We start from the raw sequence: 17,797 nt of genomic DNA on the forward strand, positions 1-17,797 counted from the left end.
AAGTATGATTTTCAAAGAATACATTATTTAAGGAATTTACACGTAGCTGATTTTTAGGACAATTCATTTTGAACTAAATTCCTTTATTCAACTGTTATTAAGAAACTGACTTCCTCATAAGGAGAAAAAGTGTTGTTACAAGAGATAATCACAACCAACCAGGCAAGAAACTCAGGGAGATGGAAGATTTGACAACCCCATCAACCAGCTCACCTAATTGGCATTTCTAGGACATAACACCTCGAAACTGAAGAATACACATTTTTCTTAAATACACATGGTATGCTCACCTTGAGACACTATGCTGGGTAACTGAATAAGTCTCACTACATCTCAAAAGACTGACATCCTACAGAGATATCCTCTTACCACAGTGGAATTCAACTAAAAATCAATAGCAATAAGATATCTTTAAAAGTCCTAAACATTTACAAATTTAAAAATGCCCTTCTTAACAATCTATGATCAAAGAAGAAAACAAAAGAGAAAGTATTGAACGTTTCGAACTTAACAAACATATCCACATTTATAGTTTTAAAACAGCAGAAAAAGAAAAGTTTTGGATCTAAGTTTTGGCTTTTAAGAAGCTACCGAGAGAAAAGCAAATTGAAACCATTATGCTAAATGAAAGAAGTCAGACCACATACCATATGATTCCATTAATATGAAATGTTCAGAATAGGCAAGTCCATAGAGACAGTAAGGTTAGTAGATTAGTGGCTATCAGGGACTGCAGGATGGGGGACAGAGGTGACTGCCTATGGGATGGAGCTCTCTCCTAGGGTGATGAAAATATTCTGAAATTAGATATTGGCCATGGTTGTACAACCTTGTGAATATGCTAAAAAAACACTGAATTGTACAGTTAGAAGAGTGAGTTTTATTTCAATAAATAAAATAAATATGCCCCCCCGAGTTCCCCAAATTAGACCCAAAGATAGTAAAAGGAAGGAAATAGAAAACAGACAGCAGAGAAAATTGACAAAGCCAAAAGGTGGTTCTTTGAGAAAAACTCATAAAATAGAGAAAAACCTAGCAAGAAAAAAAGAAAGAAAACACAAATTACCAACATCAAGAATGGCAGAGAAAATATTACATTAAAAATAAAATAAGAGAATATTACAAATAACTTTATCTCAATAAATTCCACAACTTAGACGAAATGGATAAATTCTTTGAAAAACAACTTACCAAAGCTGACACAAAAAGAAATAGAAAATATAGGGCTGGGGAGATAGCTCAGCTGGTAGAGTGCTTGGCTCGCAAGCACAAGGCCCTGAGTTCGATCCCCAGTACCACAAAAAAAAAAAAAAAAAAAAAAAAAAAAAGAAATAGAAAATATAAAGAACCCAATATCTATTAAAGAAATTACATTTGTAATAATAGTGATAAAGAATGACAATAAATTTCCTTCCCCCAAAAAACTTCAGATATAGAAGGTTTCACTCATGGAACCTAGAAAATATTTAAGAACAGCAATACCAATCTTACACAAAAACTCTTTTAAGAAAATAAAGGTGGAGGAAACTTCCCAAATCACTTTATGATGTTTGAATCTAACAAAGATCTTATACACGTGAAAAAATAAGAACTCAACATCTCTTATAAACACAGATGTAAAAATCCTTAACACAATATTAGCCAACTGAATAGCAATTTATGAAGAGGGTAACACATCATGACAAGTGAATTTTAACCTACAAATGTAAGGTTAGTTTAAAAATTAGAAAATTTATCAAAGTGTATTGCCATATTAACACAATAAGGGAGAAAAAAAATCACATGATTACATCCATAGATTCAGAGAAAGCTTTTGAAAAAAAAATTCAACACCCTTCATGGGGAAAAAAAAAAAAAAAAACTCAGCAAACTAGGAATAGAAGGGACTTCTGTGAATAAAGGATGACTACAAAAAAAAAAAAATCCCACTAACATTATATTAACTCCAGAAATACTAAACATTAAGATTATAGATGGGGCTGGGGATATAGCTCAGTTGGTAGAGTGCTGGCCTCGTAAGCACAAGGCCCTGGGTTCAATCCCCAGCACTGCAAAAAAAAAAAAAGATCACAGGCAAGGCAAAGTTGTCCTCTCTCACCATTTCATTACTGTTCTCAAGTTCTAGACTGTGCAATAAGGCGAGAAAACTCTACAGATTGGGAAGAAAGAAGTAAAACTGTTCAGCAGATACCTACCTTATGATCCAGTCATTCTGCTCCTAGGTATTTCACCAAAAGAAAGAAATTCACAAGTCCACAAAAAGACTTTTACAAGAATATTCACAGGATCTCCACCCCCATTAGCCTGACATGGAAAGCAATCCAAAGTCTGTCAACAGAAGAATGAATCAACAAGTTGTGGAATATTACTCAACAATAAAAATGAACACATTTCAGTTGACCCTCCATATCCCTGGGTTCCACATCCACAGATCCAACTGAGGATTGAAAATATTTGGGGGGAAAATTGTCCCTGTACTTAATACATACAGATTTTCCTCTTGCCATTATTCTCTAAACAATATAGAATAACTATTTACATAGCATTTACATTGCATTGGGTATTACAGGTTATCCAGAGATGATATAATAAAGTGCATGGGAGGAAGTGCATAAGTTAAATGCAGAAACAGAAATTTTGTATAAGGTACTACAGAATCCCTAGATTTGGGTACCCATGGGGATTTGGTTCAAGGAACACCCATCAGATATTGAGGGACAACTGTACCGATGTAGGCACAATATAATGAATTGCAAAATCAATACCTTGACCATAAGAGCCAAACATTAAAAAGTACCTTTTTTAGGTTACCATTTATATGAAGTTTAAGATGGGTAAAATTAATCTTTGGTGACAGAAATCAGATCAGCGGTCACCTGTGGATAGTGTGACAGATAGAAATTAACTGGAAAGGACTCTAAGGGCACACTGGGGGAAATGGAAATGTTCTATATCTTGATAGTGTGGCAATTACATAGTATATGATTTGTTGAAACTCATTAAAATATTCACTTAAGAACTATGAATGCAAATTTTACCCACTAAGAAGAAATAATCACACCTAAAATACCTGAAACTTGAACCGTTACAGAAAATGAAGACAAAAATTGTTTCAGATTATATGCTACTAAAAATACACTACAAATGTGATTCATACCAGAGGAGATCATTTTTATATTTAGCACATAACTTAAAGGTCTAAAGGAAAGACAGGAGTCTTTAGGAGAATAACAGCTATTTCCTGAGTAATAAACTCTGCTCAGGTGCTATTTTAAGCACTATCATTTCCTCCAACTTATGGATGAGGAGAGGAAGGCAAATAAAGTTGAAAAACTTCTTCAAGGGCTAGCAGGTAGTGGAGCTGAGATCTGAACCCAGAACTCGGGCCGGAGAGCCAAACCCTCTGTACCGTGCTGCCATTGCTCATAAGGGACTTTAAGTTTCACTCGGACTTTCTCAAAAACAACCTCTTGCTGATCATCACAATGGTCCCAGAACAGAAGCTGGTCTACGATGGTTACCCCCAGATTTTAAATGTTGACTCTGAGACCCCAAGGGGTTGAATAGCCCTCTCCAGGGCTCCTAGCCCATGAGCTGTGGCACCAGGCCCACACTGACTAGGCTTGGCTCTGCCCTGCTTCCTAGTGCTCCGTGGGAGTGACTGGCTTTCAAAGAAACAGGCTCCCAGCAGCTTGGGAGGCTAAAGAGGAGGATCCCAAGTTCAAAGCCAGAACTGAGTAACTCAGCAAGACCCTATGTCTAGATAAAATATCTTAAAAGGGCTGGGGATCGGTGGTTAAGCACCCCTAGGTTCAATCCCTGGTAGAAAAGAAAGAGAGAGAGAAAGAGAGAGGAAGGAAGGAAGGAAGGAAGGAAGGAAGGAAGGAAGGAAGGAAGGAAGGAAGGAAGGAAGGAAGGAAGGAAGGAAGGAAGGAAGGAAGGAAGGAAGGAAGGAAGGAAGGAAGGAAGGAAGGAAAAGACTGATCAGTGGGTCCCTTCTCAGAGAGCTGCTGTGTCTGAACAAAGGGAGGGGAGGCACTGGGGGTGCACAGTCTCACAGGAGGGGCAGGGCCTTGCGGTGTTCTGTATGGTCCATGGTCCATGCCACCTATCCCACACAAGGCATGCAATGAGGCTTTGCTATTTTAAACAAGGCAAGGAAGTACCAGCGACAGGTCTGAGTTGCAAGGGGTGTATCCCAGCTCACACGGGGTAACAGCAATAGCAGGCACTGGTGGGACCATGGCCAGAGGGCTGGGTGCTGGCAAAACCATGATGTTGCAGGAATTTGTCCTCAGACCTTCTCCTTCCCTCCATGGGCCACTCCCTGCGGACAGACCCCTTGCATTGCTCCCTTCCCCACCAGGACTCATTGTCCCATGTCCAGCTGTGTCAGGGCTCCGTCCTTGCCCTGTGCTTGAACATTTGCACAAACTCTTCTTTCTGCCTGGAGTTCCCTCCTGCTCTCTGCTCCCCAGTCCCTCTGCGCGGCTAGGGCCTGCCTACTCTTCCAGTGCCCACGCCCAGTGTCTCAACAATGCCCTCCTTGAGCCACCAGACTGAAAGTCATTCCTTTTTTTCACATGTCTCACTTCATCCTTCTTACATGCCAACAAACAGATTCTGCCCTGAATATAAGTCTCTTCTATGACTGACATGCCACCCCCCACTTTTTGGATTGTAATAAGCTCTGAAAGGCTTATTCCAATTACTTTTGTATAGTTGGTCCCCTGCTCTGGAGCTGATTGGAAGGGCTGATTCAGACCCAGAGGGGAGGACCCCCAGCTACCTGTGGGAATGCACAGGGGCCACCATCCCTCCATGCCTGCCTTTTCTCAAAGGTCTGACCCCAGCAGGGTAGGCTGTCTGGAAGAGACATTTGTGCAGGTTGGGCATTTTGTACATAGCACATAAGAAACTGGCCCACCGTTCACCTGTGAAACAAATTCTGGGCTCACCTGCACTTAGGGGCCCAATGGCAGTGTGGATAGTTTTAAATGATGAATGACACTGAAGTTACTTCTTTTAAACCTTGGAGTCCTAAGCCTTACAATTGGGAATGGGTGTAATCCATGTCATGGCACTTATTACAGTAGGAGCTCAGATCTGCAATTTATACTCCATTTATTGGCTCAGGAAAGAGTTTATTTCAAACCAAGCAGCTCACCTACTATGGGAGCAGCCGCCTCTCAGGAAAGGATGCTGTTCAATTTCCCATCAAACTTTCTCACTGGATCCACAAGGGCCTCTCCGTACAAGGAAGAGACTATTTTCTTTCAAGCTTTATTCTCATTCTTCCCAGTAGCAAGAAAGCTGATTGGATATTGGGATTTTTAATGGTTTTATCTGAAAGCCATTTAAAATGAAATGTCAATAAGCCTAGTTCAAATGGAGTAGATGTTAAGTGGAAATGAACTTGAAACAAGATGGGGTTACCGATAACTGAAAACGGATGACGGACGGAGGTCCCTTGGCTGTGTCCCAGTACAGACAAAAGGTCCTCCTGAGTGATGCCGCACTGTCGTCCATACCCTCCTAAGCAGTGGCTCTTCAAAAAGGTTTAGCAATGTTTCGTTTTTTTAAGTTGATCTTTCCACTATTTCTGTATAATTGAATTGTTTCAGCAAAACCTTACGTGTGTGTGTGTGTGTGTGTGTGTGTGTGTGGAGAGAGAGAGAGTTCAGCTCATCCTGTTTGATAACATTCACATCTGCATCCCCAGTGCCTAATCCAGTGCAGTTTAACGTATTCCAGAGTCTGCGTGTAAATTCTGCAATGGCTAATTTCACAATATTTGCCTCCCTTTCTAATAGGCTATGTGCAACACTTAAGCAGTGAAGGGTTTGAGCCTCAAGCTTCACTTGGAGCTCATTAGAACCAGACACCCCCTTGGAGCCCCCGCACTACCTCCCCCTTTCTCTTTTCTACATCTTGAGCACAGCCTTATCAGAGGCTCATTAAGACCTTTCTAGGATGAACAGCTCTTTGATTATTTGGACCGACAGGTCCTTGGGAGGCCTGATGCACCACTAGGCTCACCTGATTCTCAGTTTATATCGTGTATGTTACCTGCCGGGGAAATTAGCAGCCACTGAAGTTCAGGCACCAGCTCTCCTGGTTCCTTCTCCTCCAACCCCTCCCTTGCAGAGGACTTGTTAAGATTTTTTTTTCTTTGTTTTGTCCCTCGCTAGTACTAAAGATTATTTCTTTTCCATCTTGTCTACTCCATATCTATTTTCCGTATATATGGCTCTGCTTTATAGCTTCTAATTATCTCAGATGCAATCCTTCCCCACCAGCCTCCACCATACACACACACACACACACACACACACACACACATACTTCCTCAGATTTGCACATCTCCGTGCCTTCCTCATCAGGGGCCAGCTCTGTTGAGTTAGAACTAGTTCCCAAGTCGTAACAGCTGCGGGGGCTCTGAGAGCTCCTATTAAATAGATGAGACGGGAGAACCAACTAGTTCCTAGAGGAACGGCCTAGCTCTAGAGTCTCCTTCTGCACCTGGCCACAGCGCCATCTCAGGGGAGGGTCAGAGGGTCTCCTTAGTTAAACCAGGTCTCCCAGGTCTTCTGTGCAGAGGGGGCACTGCCAAGTTCCCTCCTGTACCCCCAGCCCTGTGTCAGTGGCAGCCCACCCTAACCCCCAGATGGGACTGGCATCCATCTGGAGACAGCTCTTTCCCAAAACATTGGTCTAGATTGGTGGGAACTTAAAAGTTTTTTTTTTTTTTTTTTTTTTTTTCAGTTATAAGAGTAAAGCATGATCATTCTTAAAAATCCATGTATAATATCCAGTAAATAAAAATCAAAAGGTCAAAGTATGCTGCTTACCATACGTTTTCACTCCCCCTCTTCAGGGATGACCAGTTTTAATGGTTGGAGAATCTTGTCTATGCACATACAAAATATATACATAGAATTGGGTTTTGTTTTGTAAAATTAGGATTTTTTTTTAAAAAAAATGAATCCTACCATCTATGCTACTATATATTTATTTACTTATTTACTTATTACAGTTAATTGACAGAGGCTAATAAATTAATTTTAAATAATAACTTTTTAGCCTATCCCACCTCTGGCTTTCTCCTCATAATAAATTACAGCCTCTTCTCAAGTGATTCCAACTCATCCCCCAAAAGGTATCAATCCTCCCTCTGCACCATTTCTGCATCTTGTGCAGATTTGTATCTTGGGGTATATATTGTATGGTATTGAACGAGGGACTCTTCCAGGTCCTGGCTTCCCTTTCTTGGTCCCCCAAGGAGAGGATCCTATGCATTTTGTCCACCCCTCTATCCTTGAGTCCCCAGGATGTGGCCTGGTACATCAGAGACTCTGGTGAATGCTTTTCAAAGTGAACTGGATGAGCTTGTCTCCACGCATTGCTGCCTCATCCATCTCAGCTCACCCTCGACTCTCTCCCGATTTGGTTCTTCCAGCAACTTGGGTCAGTTCAGACTGGATAGGCCAAAAAGAAGACAGCGTTACCTCTATCACCCAACACGCCCTATTGGGTGGCGTATCAATGTGGGGGCAGCCAGGGGTCTGGTGCAGTGTATCCATCCCACTCCATTACTTGGGCCAGCAGGGAACAGAGGGGCCAGGTACAGAGCACAGGGAAGAGAGAAGTCACCTGAGACTCTCCTCTCTACAAAGACTTACAGAAAAGGGAGTTGAGGCTGTGGAAGGGGTGAGAGGCCCTTGGGACACAGGTCTGGGATTTGACTGGTTGTCCCAGGAATTCCTGCCCATGGACTAGGCCACGGAAGGGGCTGGGCTCCACAGACCCCCATCAGCAGGAAGGGAACTTACCACCCTCTGGACCAGGCTTCTTCTAGGGCGGCAGGGCCTGGGACAGCCAGTAGAGCCCGGGAGCTGCAGAAGAAGGTCAAGAGAATCCCTGAGGAAGTAGCAAGGGGAGAAAAAAGCCCTGGGGTCCACACCCATGTCAATTCTGACCATCCGGGGTCTTTCCGAATTTTAGTCTCCCATTTGTAAATGGAGCTAATGGCCTTTGACCTGCCTACCTTTAAGGGCTGCTGAGGGTCAGATAAGAGGGTACACTGGGATTCGCCTCATCCTGAAGAACTGCATAGCCATGGGGTCTGGTGGTTCGTGACTATGGTTTTTGCATCAAATACTGGTACAATGACTCTGGGGCTAAGGTCTGACCCAGCTCCTTGTTAGGCAGTTCTGACTGGAGTCCCTTCTCTCCCCGACACAGGGCAGTCCTTCTACTCCCGAGTCCTGGAGAACTGCGAGGATGTGGCTGACTTCGATGAGGTAGGCACAATGTGGGGTCTCCCCTCAGTCTTCTCCAGGAGCACTGAGTCCAAAGGGGAGCAGGTGTCCTCTCTGCCCTCAGGGGGTGCACTCTGGCCCCAGTCCTGGGTGGGTGGCTTGCAGAGAGCTCCTCAGCTCTCCTCACTGCTACCTGGCAGGAGGTGGTGTGGGACGGTGTGGGGGAGCCTCTCCTCCCCGGTCAGGATCCTCTGCTGTGATGCTGCACAGAATGGCAGACTGGGCCCACCTGGAAGGCCCACTGCCCAGTTGGGCATTTCCCGTGGAGAAAGGAACCACAGAGCTGTAGACCTAAATCTGAGCCACCAGCCAAGGGTTCAATGGAGCCAAGCCAAGGGTCCCTCGCCAGTGTTTCCCTGGAGCCCTTGGAGGGCCCAGGTTAACCCCACTAGGGCTTCCACCAGGCCAGTCACCCCTAAAAGCATAGGCGCCTCTCCCACCTCGGACACCAGAAGCTTCCTGTGATGGAGACACTGGGGGACACACAAACACAGTGTTTCCCCAGTTAGCTTGATTTTCTCTCGAATGCAGGATAGGGTTGAACATGTAAAACGTTTGCCTCAGCCTATGGGACATTGTCTCATTGGTCCCACAAGGTCCCGCTTCTGTATGTACATATGTATAGCTTCCCTTTTAGCCCCATTCTTTCCCTCCACATGCAACTGCTCAAATGTCTAAATGCATACCTCTGGTTTCCCATGGATTTTTGCAAGATTCGTACTGTTGTCCTGTGAGCGTGTGTTTGTTTACTTAAATGGTGATGTGTTAAATATTTAATTTTCTTTCCTGCTTTTTTCACTGTGTACTATTTTTAAGTTCCATCTGTGTTGTAGAGTGTTTCATGGAACACATCCAACACATGTTAGGTTGACAAACCATCCTGGTTTGCCTGGGACGGAGAGGGTTCCTAGGACACAGGCTTTCATGGCTAGAACTATGAAAGTTCTGGGGAAACCAGGGTGAATTGGCCACCCTACGTATTTCACCTGCCCACTTCATCAGGAGAGACCCCAGTTTGCCTCCAACTCGCCCCCACCAGATAGGAATTTTTTCACGCACATGTCTTTTGCACCCGTGCGAGCATCTCTCTGGGATGTACGCCAGGATCTGGAATCACTGACTCACAGAGTTTGCGTGTACTTCATTTGACCCAGCCCGGCCACTGCCTATGCTTCTACCAATGGAACATAGCGTCCTGTGCCCAGCTTCCTGATTTTCGCCAGACCAATGGTGATATCTCACTGTTGTTTTTATTTACGTTTCTCTGATTACTAATGGACTTAAGCTTCTTTTGACATACCTTTAGCCTTTTAGTTTCCTCTTTTTTAAATGGTCCATATTCTCTGCCCTTTTCCTGATTGGGATGGTTGTTTCTTCTTATTGGATGGTAAGCCTGCTTTGTATATCTAGATATCAACCCCATTTGGTTTTAAATACTAAAAATAATTTCTCTCAGTCTATCATCTGTCTATGAACTAGAACTATGGTGCCCCTCATTGACCAAAAGTCTTTTATCCTTAATGGTTTCCAATTCTGATAGTCTTTTCCCCTCCCCTACATAACAAATACATTCTATATTTTCTGATTTTGTAGTTATATCTCTTCCATTACATTTGGTGTTAGATAGGGACCCAGTTTTATTTTTCTTCATATAAGGAATCACTTTTCCCAATATCAACTTCCAATCACCTTCTCTCCACTTTCTGTCTCTTGAGGCCTATATCTGAGCCTTCTGTCCTATCCTAGGAGTCTACAATCTACTCAGAATCCTTGTCACAATGCCCTACTGAATATGGCTCTTCTGTATGTAGGTTGATATCTAGTGAAACAAGTTTTTTTTTTTTTTTTTTTTTTAAGTTGACCTATATGTGGACCTTTATTCTTCTGGATAAATTTTAAAGTAAGTGTATCAAGTTCTTCCAAAAGCCAGCTGGGATTTTGATTGAGATTACATTGAATTGAAAAATTAACTTAGAATGCTGTTGGGCATTTGTAATATTAAGTCATCTATTCAAATGATCTATTAGGCTTTACTAGGATTTTGAGTTTTCTACATGGAAATCCTATGTAGTCTTAATTATTTCCTAGATACTTTATGGTTTTGATGATATTGTGAATCTTTACTTTTATTACCATTTTTTAGTTGATTATCGTTGGCATAGAGAAATGGTTTTGACTTTTTTCTAAGTCCCTCTTTTTTTCTGGCAAATTTGCTGAATGCTTATTGATACTAATAATTTGTTTATTGATTTTGCTTATCTTATGCATATGATATATCATACAAAAGAAATCTACAAAAGAAATGTTTTGTCCTCTCCTGTCTCATCTTTACCTCCCTAACTTCCTTGTCTTTCTGTAGAACCTTGGACCTGATCTCTAGTTCCATATTAAAGAGTAATGTGTTCTCAAAATGAAAGAGTATAAATGCATCTAAAGTTTGATCATCGAATGCAATTGTCATAGTAGGATTTCAATATCTAACCTTATCTTACCATTTCACTAAGAATTTTCTTCATAAAGCATTGTCAAACCTTATCAAAGTATTTTCCTGTCCAATTGAAACAATCATGATTTCATTCCTTTAGTTTATTTTATAATGCTTTAGTTTCTAATACACTGTTAGAGTCACTTAACAAATATTTTTACTAGGATTTTTGTAGAAAAGGTTCACGATGTTCTAGAAATTCTGGAACAACACAGAAGAGGAATTACTCTTCTTGACATTTTGGAAGATTCAAATGTAAAAACATCAAGTCTGGACTGTTTTGGGAGTAAAGCTCTTTGACTCCTTTTTCAATTTATCTATTTCTTCTTGCATTAACTTGTTGGTGGACTTTCATTTATTTGTTTACTTGTGGTGCTGAGAATCGAACCCAGTGCTTCACACACATACTAGGCAAGCGCTCTACCACTGAGCCACAACCCCAGCCCCATATCTAGTTTTATTGCATTATGATCAAAGACTCTAGTGTATGTAATATTGATCTCTGGGAAATTATTCAACTTCTATTATGGCCTAATTCATGGTCACAAATGCTCCTTCTGCTTAAAAGGGGTGGGTTCAGCATAGAGTTCTCTATGTAGCTCAATATAAGCTAGAGCTTATATAAACTCATTTATTAATTATATCATTTGATTCTTTAATTTTTATGCTTAACTTTCTCAGCTTGACTATTGGTTTCAGAAACAATTATAATAAAATCTACGGCTACAATTGTTGATCTCTATTTCTCCCACAGTTCTCTTAGCTGTGGCTTGGTGTGTTTTGAAACTGTATCATTAGTTACCAGTGCATCCCCGGGGGCTCTGTCTTCTTGGCTATGTTTCCGCTTGGTGGCATATAACATCTCTCCTGTCCCTGATGACCTTTTTCTCAGTAATTTCTATTTTGTCATATTAATATTGCTATCTCAGCTTATTTTGATTTATAAGTGAATCTTATTAGGATATGTGTTATTAGATCTCATTTTCTTTTACCCAATATGAGTGCTTCTGTCTCTCATTTGATGAGTTTTACTTATTTCCATTTATTACAATTACTGTTACCATCAGGTCAATTTAGGACCCCATCTTATTTTCTATTTTCCATTAGCTGTACTTTTAGTTTGCTTGTTTCTCTTCTTCTCTTTTCTAGCTTACCACTGAGAGATCAGGTTTTCTCCTGTTAGTTGAAAAATTGTATATTTTATTTTCGTTTTCAAGTCAGAAAACCCTGTTGGGTCAACCCTGTTGACCCTGTTGATAGCTCACAGAATCATATACAATATCTATGATACATATAATAGTCATATGTAATAATGCATAGGATATATATAATACATAATATAATTTCCCACTAACATATATACTTAAATATGCTCTCATGCCACTTTGATTTCCCCACCTCAGTCCACCCTCTCATGCCCACATTGTCTAGATTAGAATTTTGATGTGTGGCCTCCTCTTTTTTTATTTGTCCCAGCCTTCTTCTTCCTTAAGACCACAGTCTTCACTGAGATCTGGTCCCTTTACTCCTCAGATCTCTGGGAGCTTCCCTTGGATTTGTTTCTCATTTGAGTATTTCTTCCAGAAATGTTTGTGATTTTGTGGCATGCCTTCTAAAGATCTGTAAATGTTTTCTTATTTTTTCAAGCTTGAGAGTTTCACTAGATGTAAAATTCTAGGTTCAAAGTTCTTTTCTTCACAATTTCTGAAGAACTTTCTGAGCCACATCCCAGCCCTATATTTTATTTTATTTAGAGACAGGCTCTCACTGAGTTGTTTTGTGCCTCACTTTTGCTGAGGCTGGCTTTGAACTTCAATCCTCCTGCCTCAGCCTCCCAAGCCACTGGGATTATAGGCATGCACTACCACACCCGGCAATAGTCTAGATTTTTAACCAGCTGTCCTGTGGGTTCCATAAGAGCAGATGTGAGCTCTGGTCTGTCAATACCTATCTTTCTGGGTCCTCACCCCAGCAGGGCTGTTGCCACCATTTTATCAGTGAAGGGACAGGCAGAGTGATCCAAGGGACGCCAGGGAACTTACAGAGCTATTCCCACCCTGACCTTTCCCACACCTCTGACCCTCACCAGATACCCTCCAGTCAACCCAGACATCAACCTAGCCTGGGGTCTCCTGGGTTTACACATTCTCTCATCTGTTTATTGCTTTCTAGAACCCATATCTCCCTTTGCTACTGTGATTTCTCTGGGTTAACTTTGAGGCAAAAGCTGGCAGTCCTAAGTCACCATTTTGACCCCAGAATAACTGACCTCTTCTTCCTGGGCTTTGCCTCGCACATTGGCTCTGTTTGGGCAGAGAAGGACCTCATGGCAGACTTGAGCCTCCAGGTCGAGGAGTCATGCAGAACTAGCTGTCTCTCCTGCCCCTGGGCCCAAGCCACACAGTGCAGTTGTGCCTACAGACCCAGAGCTGATCAAAGGGAAAGCAAGGCCTTGACCTTCTCACTTGAGCTCAGGAGCATCGAGGGGCACAGCTGCAGCTGTCTTCCAAATGGGTACAGGCCCCAGGGACAGCTGGATTCCTTGTTTAAAGTGAATCACCAGAGCTAAAGGAGTGTTCCGTCCTTGCCGTCTCCCCACCCTGGCTGTGGCTTTCAGTCTCAGATACATGTGTCAAAAGCTGCTAAGTGTGAGTATGAAGTCTCTCTGAGATGACGAACCAAAGGAGGGATGCTTAGGATACAGGACCCGTCACTGCCCACGAGCCAGCCTGCAAGAGGCCTCGGGCTTGCCCTGTTACACAACAGGCCCACTCCCGTCCCGCTCTGGTTTCCTCAGTCAGGGCCCCAGGGAGGAGAGCAGCTTGTTGGTGAAGATGCACCAGCCTGGCCTGGCTCCTCACAGGCCTGCCTCCCAGGCCTTTGCCCCCTAATCAGCCAGGTGTAGCATCCAACTCCCTCCTTCTGAGGCTCCCAGGGGACAGGTCAGCCAAGACTCCAGCCGCAAGCAACCTGATACCCCTTCCAAGGGCACGGCCACCCTTTTCCATGTACTGCACCCGGGACACCTGAGCTGCAGATAAACATGACATTCAGAGTTAATCACCGTGTCCTTCTTGCCCAGCACAGATCAGGTGGAGACTGTCTCTGGTGTTCCTGAGTCTCTGCATGGGACCATGCCTGACCATCTAAGGGGTGCCAGGCCCAGGGTAGAGACACCCTGGATAAAGATGCATGTTCCATCCCAGAGCTCAGGAATGCAACCTCCTCTGGGGCAGTGCATAGCGACCACCAGGAGGAGCAGGAACCAGGGAGCTGTGACAGAAGCACTGACAGTCTTCCCACCCTCCCCATTGGGGGGGTCCCCACCGGAAGACTGCAACCGCCCCTCTGCAGCAGCATCTTGCTGCTTCCTGAGCCATTCTTCTATCCAGTGCCCACGAGAATTCACAGATAATGATGTTCAGGCTCAGAGAGAAGGTGCTTCACAAGGTGACAGAGTGGACATGGCAAAGCTAGGATTCTAAGTCCACACCGAGATTAGATCCAAAGCCTTCTCAGGATACAGCAATAGAAAACTACCCCGGGGCTTGCCTGGCCCTGCTGGGACCTCCACATGCCCCCTGCCTCCATTTATCCCTCTGAGAGGCGGCCCACGGTCTGGCCACCAGTAGTCAACCAGGCACGTCCCACCAGGCAGGGGAGGCAAACTCCCATCGCTGAGGAGAGCCTGGAGCTGCGCCTGGGCTCCAGGCAGGCAAGTCCTATACTCCCTGGCTGCCCCCTAGAAGAACCGGCCTGTCAGTGGTTCCAGAAGAAGCCTGGAAAAGGTCCCCTTCTCTCTCAGACAGGGCTGAGGGCTGTTACAGGGCTAAGCAACCTGAGTGGGCAGGAGGTGGCTGGAAGAAAGACAATGCTCCTACAACAGTGGGTGGAAAGAGAGCCTGGGTGTCCCCTTTCCCGGAGGCTGGAACTTGAGATCCTCCATTTAACCTACAACTGTGGAGAAACCGAGAGGGAGGGAGACTCAGCCTCTGTGGCCTAGGAGAGCAGGTGCTCTCACTCAAGCTGGTCTGGTTTGGCACCAACAGAGGCCCTGTGTGGACCAGACCCCACAGGAGAGGCCGGATTAGCAATGGTACTTGAGCAATGATAATAAGAGCCCCTGCTATTTACTGAGCACTTAGTACAAGCCAAGTAGGACTGAGAGCTTTGCCAGAGAATTATATTCACTATAATTCACCAAGTGGCCATCATCTAGGTCATAAGGAACCACTCCAGGATTTGAGCCCAAGTGTATCTGATTCCAGAGCCTAGGGACATTTGCAAAATGGACAGGACTCAGTCCTATCCCAAGGAGCACATCCCAGCAGGAAGATGGAACCAGTACAGATAGAGATGGACCATGGGCCTCTGAGTCCAGGGGAGGGAGATGACCTCAGCCTGGGGGTGGCAGAGGAAGGGACTTGGCCCCATCTGCTTATTTCTGTTCACACGTAGAAATTGTGGGCTATAAGCTCTCTGGGGGCAGGAATATGCCGATCTTTTCATCATTGGCTGGCACCTAGCCTGGAACTGGGAGAAGATTGCCAAATAAAAGCATGAAGGAAAGCATGGCCATCTGCTGGACTGGCACCTGTCACCACAGGCCTCTGCTCAGGTGTACAGGGCTCAGAAGAGCTGGTAGGATGGAAAAGCTCTTAGCTTTAGCCTGGCAAGCTAAGACATAGGCAAGGCACAGACATGATCACTTGAAAGGGCCTTCAAGGCCACCTAGGTTAACCCCCTTGTTTCGCAGTGGAAGAAGCAGGTCTAGAGGGATGAAAGGAGCTGCCCATGGCAGTAGAGGACAAGCAGACTGGAACTTGAACCCAGGCCTTCCAGCGCCCAGGACCATCTCCTTCCATTACACCCTGCGCCTTTGCAACACATCTTAATGCCACCCTGCAAACAGAGGACAATCCCCTAAGGATGCTATCTTGCTGGTTGAGGACAATTCCAGGCCTGGTCAGTGGTCAAGCTGCACAATCCAGGTCATTCTCCATGCACATCAGGGACACCTGTCTGCAGAGCCCCAGATCCCTGGGGCTGATAGGAGGTGGAACCCTGCACCTTGGCCAGCAGCAGTCAGGTCAGGGCTGAGCCTGGAGCTGGTGAACTGGGTCATGACTGGACACTTGAAGTGCTCCTGAGACCTCTCCTGGCAGAGATCCTCTTTCCCTAATACCCACCTCCCTACTCCTGCCAAAGGTCCTATTGCAGACTGCTATTTCAAGTTAGTGTCTGTCTCCAGAACTATCCAGAAGCATCCCCAAGATGGAGAAACACTCCTGCATCCCCACATCCCACATAGTGTCATGCATAGGACCTGGCATGCAGAAGGTGCTCAGTAACATGTGGCCCAGAATGGGGCTCACTGGCTTGCAACATATGGAGCAGCAGTGTTTGGCTTAACTGCTACCTGACTCCTCTGGCAGTACCCGGCACACATCTTGGGACTGAGATGGAGTGGGACCTTAGATGACAGGCTGGATTTCTTTGACTCCATCTCAAGGCCATCCATTTTCAGGGAATCCCCAAAATAGAATATACCACCCTCAGCAGTGGCCACAGAATCACACTGGTGCTGCCCAGGCTGGAGAAGTGCCTCCTGTGCCCACAAACCTACAACCTGGCAGTGTCTGTCACCAAGAAACCAAGTCTGGCTTCAGTTTCTGGAATGAGCATCATGATCACAACCATTATAATAAACTGCTCTGTTGACTGGAAACTCACGATGTGCCAGCTCTGGGCTGAGCACTTGGCCAACCTCATGGTCACCCCAAAAAGTGCATCCTGTTGCATCACCCTCACTTTAGAGAGAGGTACACTAGCCTGCCAAGCACTCCACGAGTGAGGAGCAGCACAGCAGTTGGGTCTGTCATTTGGGACCTGTTTGCAGAGTGTCTACTCTGTACCAGGCCCTGTGATAGGTGTGGGGAGACTCCAATGAACCAGAGTAAAACCTGGGTTTCAGCTCTGCCCCCGTGACTGACACAATCCACATTTGAGTATTGCTTATGATCCTGTGGTTGGTTAGGCTGAACTGGGTGGTTACCCCATGTGGTGTGCAACTGGAGCTCTGTGGGTGCCGCTGTCATCTAGGGATGAGACTTTGGGTCTCCACCTCACGGCCTCATCCTCTAGGTACTCTCTTCTCAGGGACTCCCTCCAGCAGGGTAGCCTAGACTTTTTTACATGTCACTGTCTTCCAAGAGGGTGAAAATGGAGATTCTAGGAACCACACTGTAACATGTCTACCATGTTCTATTGGCCAAAGTCAGCCATGGGGCCAACCTAGGATCCAGAGAGCACCACAGTCACAGCTCTTTCAGGGTCTCCCCTGTGCCCAGGGTTAGGTGATACTCTCACCTATTTTACAAACGAGGACACTGGGAGGCAAGGAAACCTGCTTGAGATCACATAGCTGTTAAGTGGCAGAGCCAGGACTTGAACCTGGGGCCCTGGCTCTTGTCTTAACTTCTAAGCTGTATGGCCACTTATTTTGGGCAAAACCTCACTGAGTCAGTTTCCTCATCTGTAAGTGGGGGTTCAATTCAATATAATGTGTAAAGTGCAGAGCCTCGTCAGCACTCAATGAGCAAATGTTGTGGCTGACAATCTAGAAGGATGGCCAGAACCAGAAGGCCCTCTGAGTCAGCCTCAGGAGAAGCCCCAGCAGAGTGCAATTAGCCCACAGCCAAGCTCTGGAGACTTGGGTTCCAGTCTTACCTCTGCCACCAACCAGCACTGCACCCTTGGGCTCCTCCCTTTCCTGTGTCTTTGCTGTGTTGCTATGAGCCTGTCACTAGTGCACAGTGCTCTGAATAGCACAAAAATGGAGACCTTCCTTCAGAAGCCCTTTTCCTTCAATCAAGTGGTTCAGGAGTTAAATAGCATTGGGGGGAGGGGTGCAGGGAACCAGGCTCCCCAGGAGGTCCCAAACCCCCAAACTCCCATTCTCGTCCTGTTCATTCTCTGCCCCTGTGTGTAC

At 44.9% G+C, this 17,797-nt stretch overlaps 1 protein-coding gene across 5 annotated transcripts in view; it reads left to right on the plus strand.

Moving 5' to 3' along the window:
• Positions 1–17,797, plus strand: part of OTOF (otoferlin) — a gene marked incomplete at its 5' end in the record, with an annotated part of 86,283 nt that overhangs the window by 7,007 nt on the left and 61,479 nt on the right. For all 5 annotated transcript variants that reach the window (XM_079110120.1, XM_079110118.1, XM_079110121.1 and 2 more), the window contains one exon: positions 8,245–8,303. In XM_079110120.1, the coding sequence (XP_078966246.1) occupies positions 8,245–8,303 (59 nt within the window). The remainder of the gene's footprint in view (positions 1–8,244; positions 8,304–17,797) is intronic.

The sequence above is a fragment of the Sciurus vulgaris genome (assembly GCF_902686455.1).
Source record: "Sciurus vulgaris genome assembly, chromosome: 14".
Lineage (NCBI taxonomy): Eukaryota > Metazoa > Chordata > Mammalia > Rodentia > Sciuridae > Sciurus > Sciurus vulgaris.